At 47.1% G+C, this 16,194-nt stretch overlaps 1 protein-coding gene across 1 annotated transcript in view; it reads right to left on the bottom strand.

Annotated features, from left to right (window-relative positions):
* Positions 1-3,020: 3,020 nt before the first annotated feature.
* The window catches only part of ATP8A2 (ATPase, aminophospholipid transporter, class I, type 8A, member 2), a 588,754-nt gene continuing 575,580 nt past the window's right edge, over positions 3,021-16,194 (bottom strand). Inside the window, 2 exon segments of the mRNA XM_006753689.2 lie at positions 3,021-8,863; positions 16,159-16,194. The exon segment at positions 16,159-16,194 is cut by the window's right edge and continues 14 nt beyond it. Of these exon segments, the coding sequence (XP_006753752.2) occupies positions 8,766-8,863; positions 16,159-16,194 (134 nt within the window). The 3' untranslated portion in view covers positions 3,021-8,765.

The following is a 16,194-nucleotide window of genomic DNA, read 5'->3' as shown; positions in this document are numbered from 1 at the left end:
CACACACACACACGCACACACACACATTCTCCCCATTCTCATCCCATTTTAAATGTTACATTGAAACAAATTTGAAGGCTTTTTCTTGGGCCATCTTTGTAAGTCATTTGTGGGCAGCTTCTCTTAAGGACACTGGGAAGGGATAAAAGTGACTAACGGCTTTGTTCATGGCTGAAGGGCTGTTCTATTTCAGCTCATGGCAGCTAGTCAGACCCTCCATGCAGGGCCCTTTGGAAAGCAATCATGACAACCGCCTGCCCCCCAGCCAGGGCAAGATGTGTTAGGTCAGCAGAACTTTAAATCAAACACACTTAGTGTAAGCACAACTTCCATTTTGAAAGTTGGGGAGGGGGGGGAAATCAGGAAGCATTTCTTGGCAATTAACTTAAAATATTTCAAATGAAAACACATGTTCTTGAGAGTATGGGAGAGAGTACAGGTAGCATTAAACCATGTAAACAACTCTAATAACAATGATATAGAGACTCCTGGGACAGACCCTTTCAATTCAAGGCTCAGGCAGGGCTGTTCTCTTGTGCCCCCTTTCTGGAAGCATTTGTCGCTCTGGAATCCAAACCCAAAGACAGTTCATTGCAAAAAAAGACAAACAGCTGAAGACGGAGCTTTGAGGCCAACCCGGAAGAATATGAAATCATTTTGTTTATGTGTGTAACCTACTTTAAATAAGTGAAAGCTTAATATTTGGGAGCTGGACTCTGTGTGTTTGGGAAGTGTAGCTTTTGGTAGATGATTTTAGTTTGTACTCCTTTAGGTCAGAGCGCCATGTGTTGTCCAGTTACAACTGCTTGACTTTCAAAGATTATGGGAAAGTTCCCTTGAAAGATTCATATGTGGAACAGAATGAAGTCAGGCATGAGGGGCTGGAGCACGCTTGTCACGTGCCCTGTTGCTTTGATATAGATTTCAGTCCCTCCAATTATATATGTACCTCACATAAACAATTTGAGAACAAATAGCAGAATCTGAATGATTTTTCAAAGTATTCTGAGGTGTGTTTTTTTCCTCCTGAGAGAAAACTATTCTAAAGAACATTCCAGTGGTTCTTAACCTTCCTAATGCTGCGACCCTTTAATACAGTTCCTCATGTTTTGGTGACCCACAACCATAAAATTATTTTTGTTGCTACTTCATAACTGTAATTTTGCTACTGTTATGAATCATAATGTAAATATCTGATATGCAGGATGTATTTTCATTGTTCGCGACCCACAGGTTGAGAACCGCTGCTTTAGGCAGACATGTAGGTTCTTCGAAGGGTCTTCAGCTGCTAGGACCTCTCAACGGTTCAAGTTTACTCTGGTGATCACAAGTGAAGGATGACATTTCAAAAAAACCACTGTGGCAGCCAAGGCAGATTTTGGAGACACGACCAAGAAATGGCGAAGGTTGGAATAGAATACTTTACCGTTGATTGTGTGAAATAATTTCCAGTTTTACAGGATTAAAAAAAAGTTCGGCCTATGCAGAGTAGAAGAAAGTCACTGCCTGCTGCAGTCGGAGTGTAGCGGCCGGGCTCCGCGGGAAGTAGGGCGGGCCTGCTGCCTGCCTGGCCTGGGCCACCAGGGCCGGGGCTGCTGGCAGACCCTGTTCTAACAGGACGCAGACCACCTGGGAGGGATCGCTCAGCTAAGGGGAACTGTAACATGGAAGTGGGCAATTAAGAGTTATTTTGGCTTCCAGACTCAAGCCTCTCCAGGCAACTGCCTCTCCCGGGGAAGTCCTCTACCCTCAGGTTCTGCCCTCAGCCCTGTGGGTGAAGGCTAAAGCTGCCCAAACAAAGCCAGGCAGGCCTGAGCCAGAGCCTGAGGCTGCTTTCTAGTGAGGAAGCCTCTGCCTCTATGTTCCCAGGGCCCACATCAACATCGACATCAGCAGGCCCTCCAGCTCCACTCACCCCGGTGCAGCATGGCCCCTGCAGTGCGAGTTGTGCGTCCCAGGCCCCATGTTGCTCCCAAGGCAGTGGGCTCTGGCCTGAATGCCATGCACTGTTGCTACAGGGAATGGGTAGAGGTCTCTTACACTTTTAAAAATAACACAGAGGAGGAAACTTCCTTTTGGTCTCTTAGGTTCTGTGGCAGGTCTAAGAATTTAATTGAAATAAGGCAGATCAATGGGAGAAAAGTATACACATTTCATATTTTCACATGTACATGGGAATCTTCAGAAGGACAATGAAAACCGCCCAGAAGCCATTAGGCTCCCAAACTTATAAGGGAAATTGTGTGCATGTGACAAGACAAGGGGTCTTGGGCTAGCGACAATAAATTGTGGGACAGTGACTAGGGCATACATGGGCGGGAGTGGGGGGTGGGGTGGGGGTGGGAGGGAACACAAATGGAAATCCAGGGCTATTTTGGTAGGTTTGTTTGTACATGTCCATTCCAGCGTTGCCCCCCGCTCCCTCATCTCTGGTGATAAGAATGTTCTTGTCTTCCTGATGCAGGGAGGGCCCCGTTGTTAGGGGAAATGTCCGGATCTGCTTTTAGGTGAAAGCAGGAGAGCAGAGAACTTCTCCTGCATCTGGTGACTCTCCAGGGCCTTCAGCTCAAAATGGTCAATATGCCAAAGTGGTATGTTTGGGGAGCATGCTCTGAACCCCTTCAATAACAGTGTCCTAATTTCAAACCCTTCAACAGTGACTGAATTTAACCTCCCCACATTTCAGCTTGCAAGGAAACTGAGATGTACTAAAGGCAGTAAAGTAATTGTGGGAAGAAGACCTTCTAGGCACATTTTTCCTTTAAATGATCAATCCAGACTCAGCGAGGCCCCGCGGACCCTCTTCTCAGGACAGAGACCGTCCTCTGGGAGTACATGGAGCTCATGTTAATTTGCAATTCAGATTCCCCTGCACTCCCGCCGCTTACCAGCACTTCCTCCAGAGCATATATATGTAGTCTGTACCTGCTGACAAAACCTATGTGTTAGAGTCCAAAGTCCCTATGGCACCAACTGCTTATTAGTGAGAAAAAAATCCAAAATAAAACACGGTCCAATCATTTACTTTAACAAAAGATTTATTTGAAACAGGTTTGTGCAGACATACACCAGTCAACAGGATTGATCAAAGCCACAAATCACTACATTTTCCAAAACCTCTAAAAATACAAGTAAATGCCCTTCATTTGTATTCACTCCAGGAGGGAACCCAGCTCTGCTATAATGTGCTGCTATAATTTAACAACCAGAGGACATTAATAGGATGTGAAAATGGTAACACTTCTAGAGGGAGGGAACAAAACCCCCACACTCAACAGAAGAGCTCACTGCTCAGCTGGGAGCCAATTAGACGTGCCCCCACAGCTTCACTCCTCTCTGCATAACCAGATTAAAACCTCCCCGTCACAAACAATATTTAAGCAATCCGAGCACAGATGTGACAGCAGACAGGAGAGCACATGGCTTCACTTGCATGAGAAAACACCACAAAGATGTTGCCTTCAAACAGGGACCCAGTGACCTGCAGGAAGGGGGATCCACGGAGGGAGGCCGCCGCATACCCCTGCAGCTGGCCTGTGGGCACCACCCCTGCAGCTGGCCTGGCTGCAGCTGCTGGCATTGCCCTTCAGAGGGAAGTTTGAAGGCAGGCAGCACCACGCACCCCTGAGTTCAGCGATCACTGGCAGCATGGGAGAGTGTCAACCCTTGCATTGATTTTATTAATGAAAAGTCAGAACTGTGTTTCCTTGCCCAGCGATCTGTCTGGAAGGAGGAAAGCTCTATGACAGGGCACACTTTCCTTTGCAGTTTTTGTATTGGTGTTTACTGATCCACCTGCACGCCAAGCTACCTCAGGGAACCCAACTGAATCCGATCCCAGCGGAAGTGGGTTCATGTCCTGATCTTTGGGCTCTCTCCGGTCTGGCCCTTTCCTTCCACACTGGAGAGCTTGCCCATAAAAGGCTCTTGATAAGCTCTCTTGACCCATGAGTTTCCTGGGCAGCACTATTTGGATAGTGCTATTACTTCAACTTTCTTCTTCCTATTTCTGTCATAAATCAAAGCTACCTGACAGTTTGTTCCTGACTTTTAAAACGAACAGGACTCCTTTCTTTCTTTAGCCAGGACAGAAGAAACGCCGATGGACTAATCTTGTGTGTTTTTCTTGGTCTGGTGCCTGGGAGAAAGCAGAGTAGATATCTCTAAGGCAACCAGGGCAAGAGATTGTCATTGGAAAATGAGGCAGCCTGGGTGTGAAAAGAATCATTCTTTTGTGTCCCCTAAGTCAGGGGAGCAGAGGTGTTTGTCAGACTTAGCAGCTATGCATCAGGCTGGGGGTAAGGTAAGGGGTGAACTTGCTCCTCCTTTCTGCTTCCATTTCTTTTGTAGCTTCTGGCCACTTCAATTTATGTTGGGTCAGCAGCCTTTCCTTCCCATTGAACACTGCACCCCGATTCACAACTCACCCAACCCAAAATATGAAGAGAGAGTTTCGAACAGAGTACCAGTATGAGCTTGGTATTAGATGAAGCTGCTGTAATGGAGAATGGAAATGTGTACTGTGGAACAATTTGGGGGTGCTGAGAAAAGAATACATGAAGAGTACAAACATCAGGTTGAGTATTACAGGTCTATTCCTTTTGAGAATACTTATGAACATATCATTATGGGGGGGTCTACGACCCATGGAAACCCTTCTAACGGTTCTTCTTGCCCTTCAAGATGGACCAATGGCTGGAACGAGGCTCAGTATCCTCCCCCAAGGTGACCCTGAGACAAACACAGCGCTCAGCAACAAAGCCAGCGGATGTTGCTTCCGCCTTGCATGGGGCTGCATGCTCACTATCTCCATCAGTACTGTATTGGCCAATTTAATCATTTGCATAAAGAGAGTATTGAGTGAATAGGATGGGGGAATGCCACCTTTTGACTTGACCTGATAAACATATTTCTTTGCAAATTATTACTTCAGGCTCTGCTTAACTATAGCCACAGTTTCCCTATTCACATTTTTTTTTATGGTTCCCAGGAGATGAGAGCTACATTTCAAATGCTGAGGCTAAATCACTCCTTGAATTACATTGGGACAATGACCCTGGGCAGTAATTCAAACCCTGGCTGAAATGTGTGCCGTTTTTTCACATGTTCAAAACCAAAGACAACGTTCTATTGCAAACATTCTATTCAACTTATGGTCTAAAACATAAATCCCCAGGAACAAGAATCTGATAGGAAGTTCTCTTCCTATGCTTCAAAAAAATAAGATAAAGGGTCATTGTTATAATAAATGGAGATTATAGACCATAGCTTTATTTTTTTTAAATGAAACCTTAAAGTCTGTAATTTATACATCCATATGCATTTTCAGATGTTAGTTACCTACACTCACTTTTTTTTTCATTATTCACTGCTTTTTGACAAGTTATTACTGATTTCCACTGCCAGCTCCCTACAGCAAGATGTGAAGCCTTCTCAAGGAAAAGGAAATGCCAACAGAGTTCTCAGCCTTGCTCTGCTGAAACCCAGGCTCCCGTTTTAGGATATTACTCCACGAGTGTTAAAGAAACAGCACCTCCTTTAGCCAAACACAGGTCCTGTGTGCTCTACTGATCCAGAAAAGGGCCACACACGTGTGCACCTGTGTGGGAGATGAGAGAAGGTACCACTGATCAAGAAGCCGGGAATATTCTGCCTAGAGACAGGATAGACACATCAGCTACATCTCCCAATTATTCCAAAGCCCAGGCTGATCAGTAATGAAGTACTAATCCCAACAACAAAGTAGAAATAGTTGGTTTATTCTGCTCTCTCCTCCGCCCCTTTCAACGTGCAGCTTCCACAGCCGGCCTTGCCTGCCCGTGCCGGCGGAGAGCTGAATTCAGAGCCTACTAATCCGAACTGTTGGTCTCCCTCTGCAGAGTCAGCAGAATGGGACACGGGCTCACACAAGAGTCGGCAGTCTGTCTGTGCAACACTAGACGAAGGCTGAGCCTGCATGGGTTCTGCCCCGTTAGCCCAATCCAGAGACAGGCCCTGTGTGCTGACCGAGTGTGACCTGCCAGCCTGCATGTCACTTACTGTGTGGCAGAGTGACAAGTCCCATGTGGCATTTCCACTGAGCTGACAGCCAGTGTATGCAACTTAGTCCAGTCCACCCTGCTCCCTGGGGAGGAGTTGTGTGCGACACTTTGACCTCAATTTAGAGATAGGACAAATGACACAGCCCTGAGTCGCCCTGTCTAAATATTCTACATCACACACAGTGACAGCTGCTCCTCCTAGAAACCCAATTTAGTCATCTGGCTACAAGATAGCTTAACTGCATAAGAGAATAAATAGAAAGGCATCACATCTACTGTATTCTGCGTGCGTGTTTCATCATTGCAAAGACTGTTTAGTCTACTTCTCAAGAAAATTAGAAAATATACTTAAATCTCAGAAAATTTGAACGGTATTTAATGTAAAAAATAAAATAAAAACCAAAAAACCCCCAAACACCACACACACACACATTCTAATTCACAACTCTGATTCAGAAGGTTTTCAGTTCGAGAGAGAGCTAAGTGTTTGACAAAGAATTGAGTTTGAGTTGCCTCTTTCCAAACAGACTTAGTTTTAAATGAAACCAAATAGTCAGGATGCCTAATGCACATTTATTTCTCCCTATCATTTTTCCTCTGTATTGAGACCATCATCTCTTTGGGTGTGCAACAAAGACATACTAGCACACCTTGGTTTGTGATAATTGTTAGACTCCCCTGCTCTCTGTGATGACAGTTCTTCAATGATTCACTTTGCTGGGTGCTATAGTATTTAAATGTTTCATCACCTTGGGGAGGAAGAAGTGGCAATTTTCTGAGCCTCACCTGTTAATTGCACTGCCTTGCTTCCCCTCAAGCCCTGGACCCTGGTCACCTCTTAAGTGAGGGATTCGTTTTCTTAGTTGATGCAGATCATAATTATTTCAATGCCCAATAAGATGTAGATGTTCTAAAAATAAAGGGTTAGGAAGCAAAGTGCACTATTGTTTTATTTCCTAATCTAGCACAGCCATTCCCAGAGGAACTGTGTCATTGCAGCCAGTAACAGCTGCCCAGAATTATTTACGTTAAGCTATCCAGAAATCTGGTTTGGCAACCAAAGCAGAGAGGAGAGAACGTGCCTCCAGGCTGGTCGTTTATTAAGGGCTCCAGGTGCTCACATGACCGCCTGAAGGCATCCAGGTTCTGTCCAAATTTAGAACAAGGGACTCTGCAGTTTGGAAAGTCAATGACTTCCCTTCCTCTTCTTAGACTCAGGGTACTTCCTACTGTGAGCGGTGCCTGTATCTAACACTGACTGAATAAGGAAGGAAACCTTGTCGATATAAAAAAGGCTGTGGAAATGTTTGGAATTCTTTTCAATTAAAACTGCCTGTCAACATCGTGTTTAACCTCCTGGACATATTAGGCTGATCAGGACATTTGTCTGGGCTTCGGGGCTTGATTTCAGAGTTTCCACTCTGACTTGGTGGGAAGTGTCCTCAATGCTCTCCTCCCTGTGTCTGTGTCCTTGCTTTTTGCTTTCTCCTTCCATGGTCATCCTCCTTCCCACACTCAGGGGCCCTCTCTCTCAGCTGGGTTGGCATATTCTCTCTGGTTCCAGAGCGACAGAGTGATAAGTATGTTCCTTCACTGGGGAGACACGCTCTAAATTCATTCATTTTCCAACAATGAAAATCCAAAATGTGCTCTCAACTCATAAGAAGACAAGCATGGGGTCTAAGTTAAGAGGATGCTAAAAGTCCAGTGGTCTGAAGGCCGGGAAGTGCGTATTGGGAGCCTGGCTAGCCGGGTCCCCACCAGCGTCCTGGCCTGCAGGCTTCCCTGTCACCACAAAGAGGCAGGTAAACTGTAGAACATCTGCAGAAGAGCTGTTTCTTCCCTTTAGTTATAGAAGGAAAAGGGCGGCGGAAGAAGGGACTTCTTGCATTCGTATCTGTATCTGCTGTAGAGAAAGGACAGGTGCGGACTCGGGTTGTTGCCCACCAGTGGCCATGCACTGAGCACAGTGGCCAGCCATGCAGAAGGTGTGAGGATGAGGGATCTGGGTGGCACTGGGTGGACTGGGCCAACCCCTTGGGAAGGGTGCAGAAGATGGTGTTGGAACACAGATGGTTTGCCCCACTGGGGATGTGGCTAAGAGTTTCACATCAAAATTCTCAGGTTACCAACATACATGTATATATAATAGGAAACCATATATTTGTGATTTCATTGTAATCAAGAAATTTATGCCAACTTCATACAAACATAATAGGGATCAAAGCAAGACAGTAACCTGCCTAAAGTGGTCTACATGCTGCCTGTGGACTTTGTCTGTGAGGTAAAAGGACAGGAAGCCAGTGTGTCCGGGCTCCCTGCCACGGGACAGGCTTCTCACGCAACATAAAACTCTTTCATCTCCCCTCCCAGAACAACCAGTACTGATGTTTAAATATCGATGAAACATAATGTTTTTAATTTCACACCTCACAGAGCACAGCTGAATGCTTCATAACAACGTAAACAAAAGTTAGGCCAAGCACTGCAGACAAGTTGGGAGGAAAGAATGGCTTCCCCCGCAGTATACACTCCAGGTTTGCGCGGGAACATATAACTAACAAACCGGTGGGCTAAGGCCACAGAAATGTGTTTTCTCATATTTTGGCTGCTGACACCAGTCTCTGCTGACAAAGATGTGTTAACACTGGGTACAAAAACTGCATTTCTTCCCCAGGATCAATCAGGAAAACTCGACTCGTAGTTCCTCCTCACTTTCCCGTCTTATTTCCGCTTTGATTTCTTTTTGGTGGTGTCATAAGCACGAACAACTTCTTCCTGAGAAACGGCTCCATGCTCTTCTTGCGAGAAGGCGTACCCATCTGAAAGAAGTGCACAGGAGGGAGTGGGTAAGGGCAGAACCAGGGGAGCGCACGAGGTTTGGAGGAAGCTGCTTTTGAGGAGACTACAGCTGAACTGGTGGGAGTCTGAGACGGGGAGCCTGTGACCCAGAAGGGGAGCATGGGCAGTGTGGGAGTGTGGTGGCAGGATGCAGCCTGGTGGGCTGGGTCGAAGGGGTCTGGCTGCTGACGCTGGGATGGGAATGGCTCTGAGGGGCGGCCTCCCATTGAGGAGCTGCAGTGAGCTCAGCCTGGGAAGCATACACAGTGGGTCACTGGTCCATGTCTGCGCTTTCCCACCACCAATCAAGTTGTTCTGCTCCGGAAATGTCCCAGTGCGCCTGAAGCTGCAGGCCGGCCAGGTAATTTATGAAGCTGTAACATGCTGGGGAAAACATGCACCAGCTCACAGTGAAAGCTGGTAAAGGGCACATGACGTTTAGAACGGTCCTGTTTCTAAATTGGGCTGATTTGGGCTGGTAATAAGAAATTACAGTGGGTAACACATCTTATTTTTGTGTAAAGAAAAAGATCACAAGATAAAGGCAAGAGGAATTTAGTGATTGGCCTTGTGGCCACAGCAAAACTGGTTCTTACAATCAGCTCCAGTAATAATAATAGAAATAATAATAATAATAATCCTATATAATAAAAGCCTAATATGCAAATTGACCAACTGGCAGAATGATTGGTTGGCAGGGGGCAGGGCTGGCAAGTGGGTCGCACCAGGCCAGCCAAGATGGGTGCCAGCGGGCAGAGAGAGGGGACGGTGATCAGGGGCGGCAGTGACCAGCAGTGGCAAAGGGGCAATTGGGGGGGTGGGGCCAGCAGCTCGCTGGCTGCTCACTGGCCTGGTGCTGTCCCCCGATCGCCCCACAGGTTGCCTCCTGCAGAGGGAGGCCAGACTGCAGCTTAGCTCCTATGGGGAGTGGGCCTAAGCTGTCAGTCGAACATCCCCTAAGGCAGCCGTGGGCAAACTACGTTTGAAATGAATAAAACTGAAAAAAAAAAAAAAGGCCGTACCCTTTTATGTAATGATGTTTACTTTGAATTTATATTAGTTCACACAAACACTCTATCCATGCTTTTGTTCCTGCCCTCCAGTCCAGTTTAAGAACCCATTGTGGCCCTAGAGTCAGAAAGTTTGCCCACCCCTGCCCTAAGGGCTCCTGGTCTGCAAGAGGGCGCAGGCTGGGCTGAGGGACCTCCCCCACCAATGCATGAATTTTCATGCACCGGACCTCTAGTTATAGTAATAATAGCAGCAGCAGCCAACAATTATTAAACACTGTGTGTACCAGGCACTGTCCTATGTACTGTGCACAAATGACTCATCTATTCCTCTCAACAGCCCTATGAGATAGATGCTAGTGTCTTCCCATTTCACAGATGGGAAAACTGAGGCATGGATTGATTTCATGATCTGCCCAAGATCACAGACCTAGTAAGTGGCAGTTGGAGCCAGACCCAGGCAGTGTTTCTGCAGGGCCCACACTTTCCTGCATCACCAGTTCTTTTTTTTTTTATCACCAGTTCTTAAAAAGGTTTAGCAATAGTGGGCTTTCCTTCTTAATTGTTCTGCCCATAGATGGGACATTTATAAGACGCCCTCTCTGTTGGCTAACCCTTCTGGCTCAGGTGTGCAGAAAAGTCCCACAGTTGGATGAGACATTCTGACCAAGACAACATAGTAAAAGCCTAACAAAGGTGACTTCCACCCAGGCCTATTTATGACTGATCAGTAGAGCTGTTAGTTAACCATCATAGTCTTTAAAGGAGAAAAAGAAATCAGAAATTCTCTCCAATTATAATTATTCTGCTCAGACATCTGCTTAAGAAGGAGAGTTTCTGGAGTATAAAGACATATAATAACAATGTGCAAGAGAGTCTTTGAGGGGATGGAGAAGAAGAGACTTCAAAAGATTCTCAGGTGACTTCCTACTCTGTGTATGCCCACAGACTCAGAGCTCTGTCCCTGGGCTGGCTTCCCAGGTCTTCTGGACAGCCTGCCTTTCAGCACCACCTGAGAAAGCCCAAGGGCAGGAGGGCCACCCTGGGAGGCCAGGGCTGGTCTCCAGAGGTGGGCTTGGGGCCTTCTGAGGACATGGCTGGGCAGCAGGGAGCGGCTGGGTGTGAAAGCAGAACAAGCAAGCAAGCCTGACCCAGAACAGAGAGCAGTGTTCCACAGGGGACTCTTGTCTACTCGCTCACCTCCATCTCTAACAAAATCAAACCCACAAACCCAATCCCACTCTGTGTGGGAGCCAGAGGAAGCGGCCACCCCCTAGGCCAGTGTGAGCACAACCTGGCTGGGTACTGAGCAGGCATGTCACATGTCTGGAGCAGAAACACAGAAGCAAGCCTGGAGAGGGGCTGCTGGCTTGTTTGGGCTCTTCTCCCGACCCCTCCCCGTTTGCCTCCCCCCTTCTCTCCCCACTTCCCTCCCTCCCTTTTCCTCCCTCTTCCTCCTGATGCTGGGCTGCCAGCCTGTCCCAGGACAAGTGCTCTTTGTGCAGCATCTTCATTGCAGTCCTAGAAGAGACACCTTTCCTAGGGATGTTTCAAAGAAAAGTCTAGCAAATAACACTGTCTCCTCCTGTAACAAGACTGTGTCCTGTGGTCCACGGGGACACTTCCTTCTGCAGTCTTTGAAAGGCAATGTTTCTAGTAAACACACGCTGTTTCCGGGAGGGGACCCACAGCAGCTGTCTTTGGATCCAATGTGCTGCCGGAACGACAGTCCTGCCAGGGCTCTGTGCTCCCCAGGTGGATGCTTCTCACCCCGACAGAAATGGCTCTGGTCCCAAGTAATGGGAAGGCCTGGGAGTGCTCTTCGTGAACCTGCCTGGGGCAGGTTGGGCTACTGCGTTCTCCACCCTGCAGATGGCTTTCCCAATCTGCTTGGCTTTCAGCATGGATCCGGACCCAGGGCTGCGTTCTAATCCCTGCCTGGCAGTAGCTCGGTCACAGGACTGTGGTCTCCTTAAGCTTTCTGGGTCTCTTTGGTTTAGTTTCCTGTAAAACAAATGGCCTGGACCAGGTGAGGTCCGGGTTCTCACAGCTCTTGCCCTGGCTGGCTGTCCCCAGGCCACAGGGCACTCCGCCTCCATGCCAGAGAAGGGCGCCTGTCTCAACAGTCAGTCCAAACAGAACAACTGCCACCTCTCTTTCTGGATGTGTGTTTTGGGGGGAGAGGGGCGGAGGGGAAGGAATAAAAGGAACTTGTTGAGACATTGTTTGGGAATGTCCCTTTGGGAAAGGCATCTTAGCATTTGGAATTGTCCACTCCCTATTAACCGGAAGGAGCAAAAATCTGGCCTTTCATTTGCTCTGTTTTTCATTCATACCCTGCCTGTGCCTACTGGGAAGCCAACCGCGGTGCTTTTTCTGCTTGTAGCTCGATGGTGCCCTTGCTTCTATCTGCCCCACTGGCATGAGGTCCTTGCAGTGGGATTACTCCTCACTCAGTTTCCAGCAGAAGAGATGGCAGAGAGGGGCTCCTGGTCCAATAGCAAATCTCTTCTCTTGGGGTGAGCAGAGCACCCCGAGGTTACTACCTCACTGCCAAGTGGTTTCTCTGCCAGTTCCTATTAGTTGCATCCACCATCATGTTTCCAAAATGTTGTGCATTAAGACTTTCTGAACCAGAATTTCTTAATCTCAACTGAGACTTAAGGTAGACTTTGCAATTCAAAACTAAAAGGAGGGTGGCCCAATAGGATTACCCTGGGGGTGGAGATAAACTACTTCCCTCTCAGAAACCAGGTCTGGTTGTAGTTAGAGTCACACTGGAAGAAGTTTCAGTGGGACAATGGCATTTGTGAGCCCAAAGTGGGGCTGCACCCCTCAGCGGACAAAGACACATCAGTTCACCAGCTTCTGCCTGACGAGCATTAACCTGCCCCTGGCATCCAAACAGGAAGCTCAGAGGGAGCCCCCAGCTCTTAGCATTTCCCACTTTCATTCATCTTTCAGGGAGTCCTGACAGCCAGAAAGTACTGCCGGGGCCTGGAGAACGCGCTCAGCGGTCCAGCTCTGAACTCTCCCTGGCTGGCCTCCTAGAGCGTCTGCCTCCACAGCCAGAGTCTGAGGAGGTAGAAGGAGATGGAAAGGCAGGTGAATCTCTTAGTTATTTTGTCTAATAGGACATTTGGTAAAGTCTATAAAATTATGTCATTTATTTCATTATTTTGGAATAAAACTACCCTTAAGTAGCATTCTTTTGAATCTGAGCTCTGATAATATCTTTTTGTAAAAAAATATATTTTATTGATTTTTACAGAGAGGAAGGGAAAAAGATAGAGAATTAGAAACATCAGTGAGAGAGAAACATCGATCAGCTGCCTCCTGCACAACCCCTACTGGGTAGCGAGCCTGCAACCAGGGTACATGCCCTTGACCGAAATCGAACCTGGGACCCTTCAGTCCGCGGGCCAACACTCTATCCACTGAGCCAAACCAGCTAGGGCACTGATAATATCTTAATGAAAGTAGCAGTTTTCTGCCTGGAAAAATATTCCTAATAGCAGAATTGGGGAATACCACGGGACGATAAGGGTATTAGACCATATAGGAAACACTGATCTTGTGTGTTGGTTGGTGGCTCATAAAGAACCAAAAGTACTTCCAAGATTAGAGTTTTTCCCCCAGTTTCCTGGGAAGACTGAGGCCCAAGACAGCTGATGGTTAGACCCAGGAGGACATGTGGGGGCCCAGACAAGCTACGCAGAACTTCTCACATCCAAGGAACAGTTTAAACTGCTTGATGGCCTCATATAGTTGTCAATGACAGAAACATTCTATTATCAAACAGGTATTACTGCTCATTTTGGGGTGCTTCTTAAATGTGCTGTGATTTACAAAGCTTTTTCATTTCTTGTACTTGTTCATTAGAATTCCTTTGTCCTTCAAAATATTGAGAATTCAGCAAAATGTTTAGTCGTTGTTTTAAGATATTTTATTACGCTCCCACAAAAGTTCTCACTTGGTTTTTGACCTACACAGTTGACTCTTGAACAACATAGGCTTGAACTGTGTGAGTCCACTGATATGTAACTTTTTTTCAATAAATTCTCTAAACGTATTTTCTCTTCTTTATGATTTTGTTAATAACATTTTCTTTTTTCTAGCTCACTTTACTATAAGAATACAGTATCTAATACATATAACATAAAAGATATGTGTTAATCAGCTCTTTGTGTTACCAGTAAGACTTCTGGTCAACAGTATTATTAGAAGTTACATGTGTTGAGGGAGTCAAAAGTTACATGCAAATTTTCACCTGGGGTTGGCACCCCTAACCTTCCACTGTTCTGGGTTGACTGCATCTATTCTTTCTTGGTTACTTTGAAGCATATGTAGTTTGGAAACCAACATGTGTTTCTCTGTGTCTGCTATAGAGAAGGTGCTTTACATCCATCATTGGGAAGCCTCATAAAGACTAAGTAAGCTCATATTATTATAACTCTGTTTTCCCCCAGAGGATAACACAGAAGTTTCGAGAAATATGTAAGTTGCCCCCAGTTATTCAACTATGGCAGAAAAAAAATAGTGATACCTAACATTTATTGGACTCTATATTGTCAGGCACCATTCTAGGCACCTTATGATCTCATTTAATCCTCCCAACAACCCCAGGTAGATTCTCATATCATCTCCATTTTACAGATGTAGAAACAGAGAGGTCAACTTGCTTACGATGACAAAAATGTTGCCCAGACAGGACAGGACTGCAGGCAGCTCAGCTCCAGAGGTGGACCTCACACACCTCACTCCTTGGTCTTCCCTACCAAGCCTCCTGATTTGACCACTCTCTCGGATCAGAACCACAACTGTGATTCTGATCGCTAGGCCACACTGGGCCAGTTGCTGTACTGACCTGAGCCTCTGCCAGGTGCTCTTGGGGCTGACACCACCTCTCTCCAGGGGCAGTGGAGCACTAAAGGACACACCAGGCAGGTGAGGCCCCACATGGAGCTGGCCTCAGTGGGGAAGTGAAGAGAGGAAGTAGATTACTGAGAGGACTGCCATTCCACCCTTCCTTTCCCTCTCTGTATAGTCAGACACCATTGACATAGGACCTTGAATATCTGTCCTGTGGATGCCGTGATTATTTTCCCTAAGCTGTTCTTGGTCTACCATCACTTCCTTCTCACCTCCTCGGGAGGAATGGGAAGCAGGAAGCGAGGCCTGGGTGAAGAGATGACATGTGAACGTGTAAGAGGGAGTGTGGCAGGAGAGATTGGCGGGTTCAGAGGTATAGGGGCCCACAGGCCTACAGGCCTTGGCACAGGAAACCTGCATTCTAATGACACTCCTCAGCTGGAAGCCCAGTGGCTGGATTGCTAAAATGAGCCCGCAGCTTCTCCATGAACTCTGACAGGGACCCCATCTGCTTTCATGGCCTCCTTTCCTGCTCCTTTGGGCTCCATTGCAACCCTGGAGACTCTGCTCAGATCAGATGCCTTTGGCAGAAACCAGACCAGGGCTTTAGTGGTCAGAGTGGGGACACCAGTGCTAGACTTGGGATGGCCTTCCTGGATAAAGCAGAGACTTTTTTTCCCAGTGATTGGCATTGTTTTAATTAATATACTAATCCTCCTATATAATAAAACCCTAATATGCAAATTGACCAAATGGTGGAATGACCGGCGGAACAACCAGTTGCTATGATGTGCACTGACCACCAGGGGGCAGACGCTCAATGTAGGAGTTGCCCGCTGGTGGTCAGTGCGCTCCCGCAAGAGGAGTGCTGCTTAGCCAGAAGCTGAGCTCATGGCTGGAGAGCGCAGTGGCGGTGGTGGGAGCCTCTCCTGCCTCCGTGGCAGGCGGGCAGTAGGAGTGAGGGGTCCTGGACTGCAAGAAGGCACAGGCCAGGCTGAGAGACCCTCCACCCCAGTGCACGAATTTCGTACACCGGGCCTCTAGTATTAAATAAAACCCTGCATATTGCTATCTTTGGGGAAACCAATTTAAAAGTAACATCATTTCAACCTTAGAAAAAATGCTACCGGGAGGCTGACAGAGGATCTTAACCACATCAGGATTTTAAGTTTAAGAATTTTGTCATTCAGGCATTTGATTGGGTCCCAGGGAACTACCTATATGCAAGCTGTACTTGCCTCAGGCCAAACACACGAATTTCACTTCTAAATGCTGTGCTCCAGCTTGGCAGCTGTCTCCTTCCCTATTAACAATGCCCAGGCCTTCATTAAGCTTCCCACCTTCCTGCGTGGGCCAGGTCTTGCTGGCCTGTGTTGGCTGCGGTGACTACTTACGTGGGACACTCTGCTGGAGGGAACCTCCTCGGAAGA

The sequence above is a fragment of the Myotis davidii genome, unplaced genomic scaffold (genome assembly GCF_000327345.1).
Source record: "Myotis davidii unplaced genomic scaffold, ASM32734v1 scaffold1031, whole genome shotgun sequence".
NCBI classification, from domain to species: domain Eukaryota; kingdom Metazoa; phylum Chordata; class Mammalia; order Chiroptera; family Vespertilionidae; genus Myotis; species Myotis davidii.
This window is presented reverse-complemented; position numbering and strand designations above follow the sequence as displayed.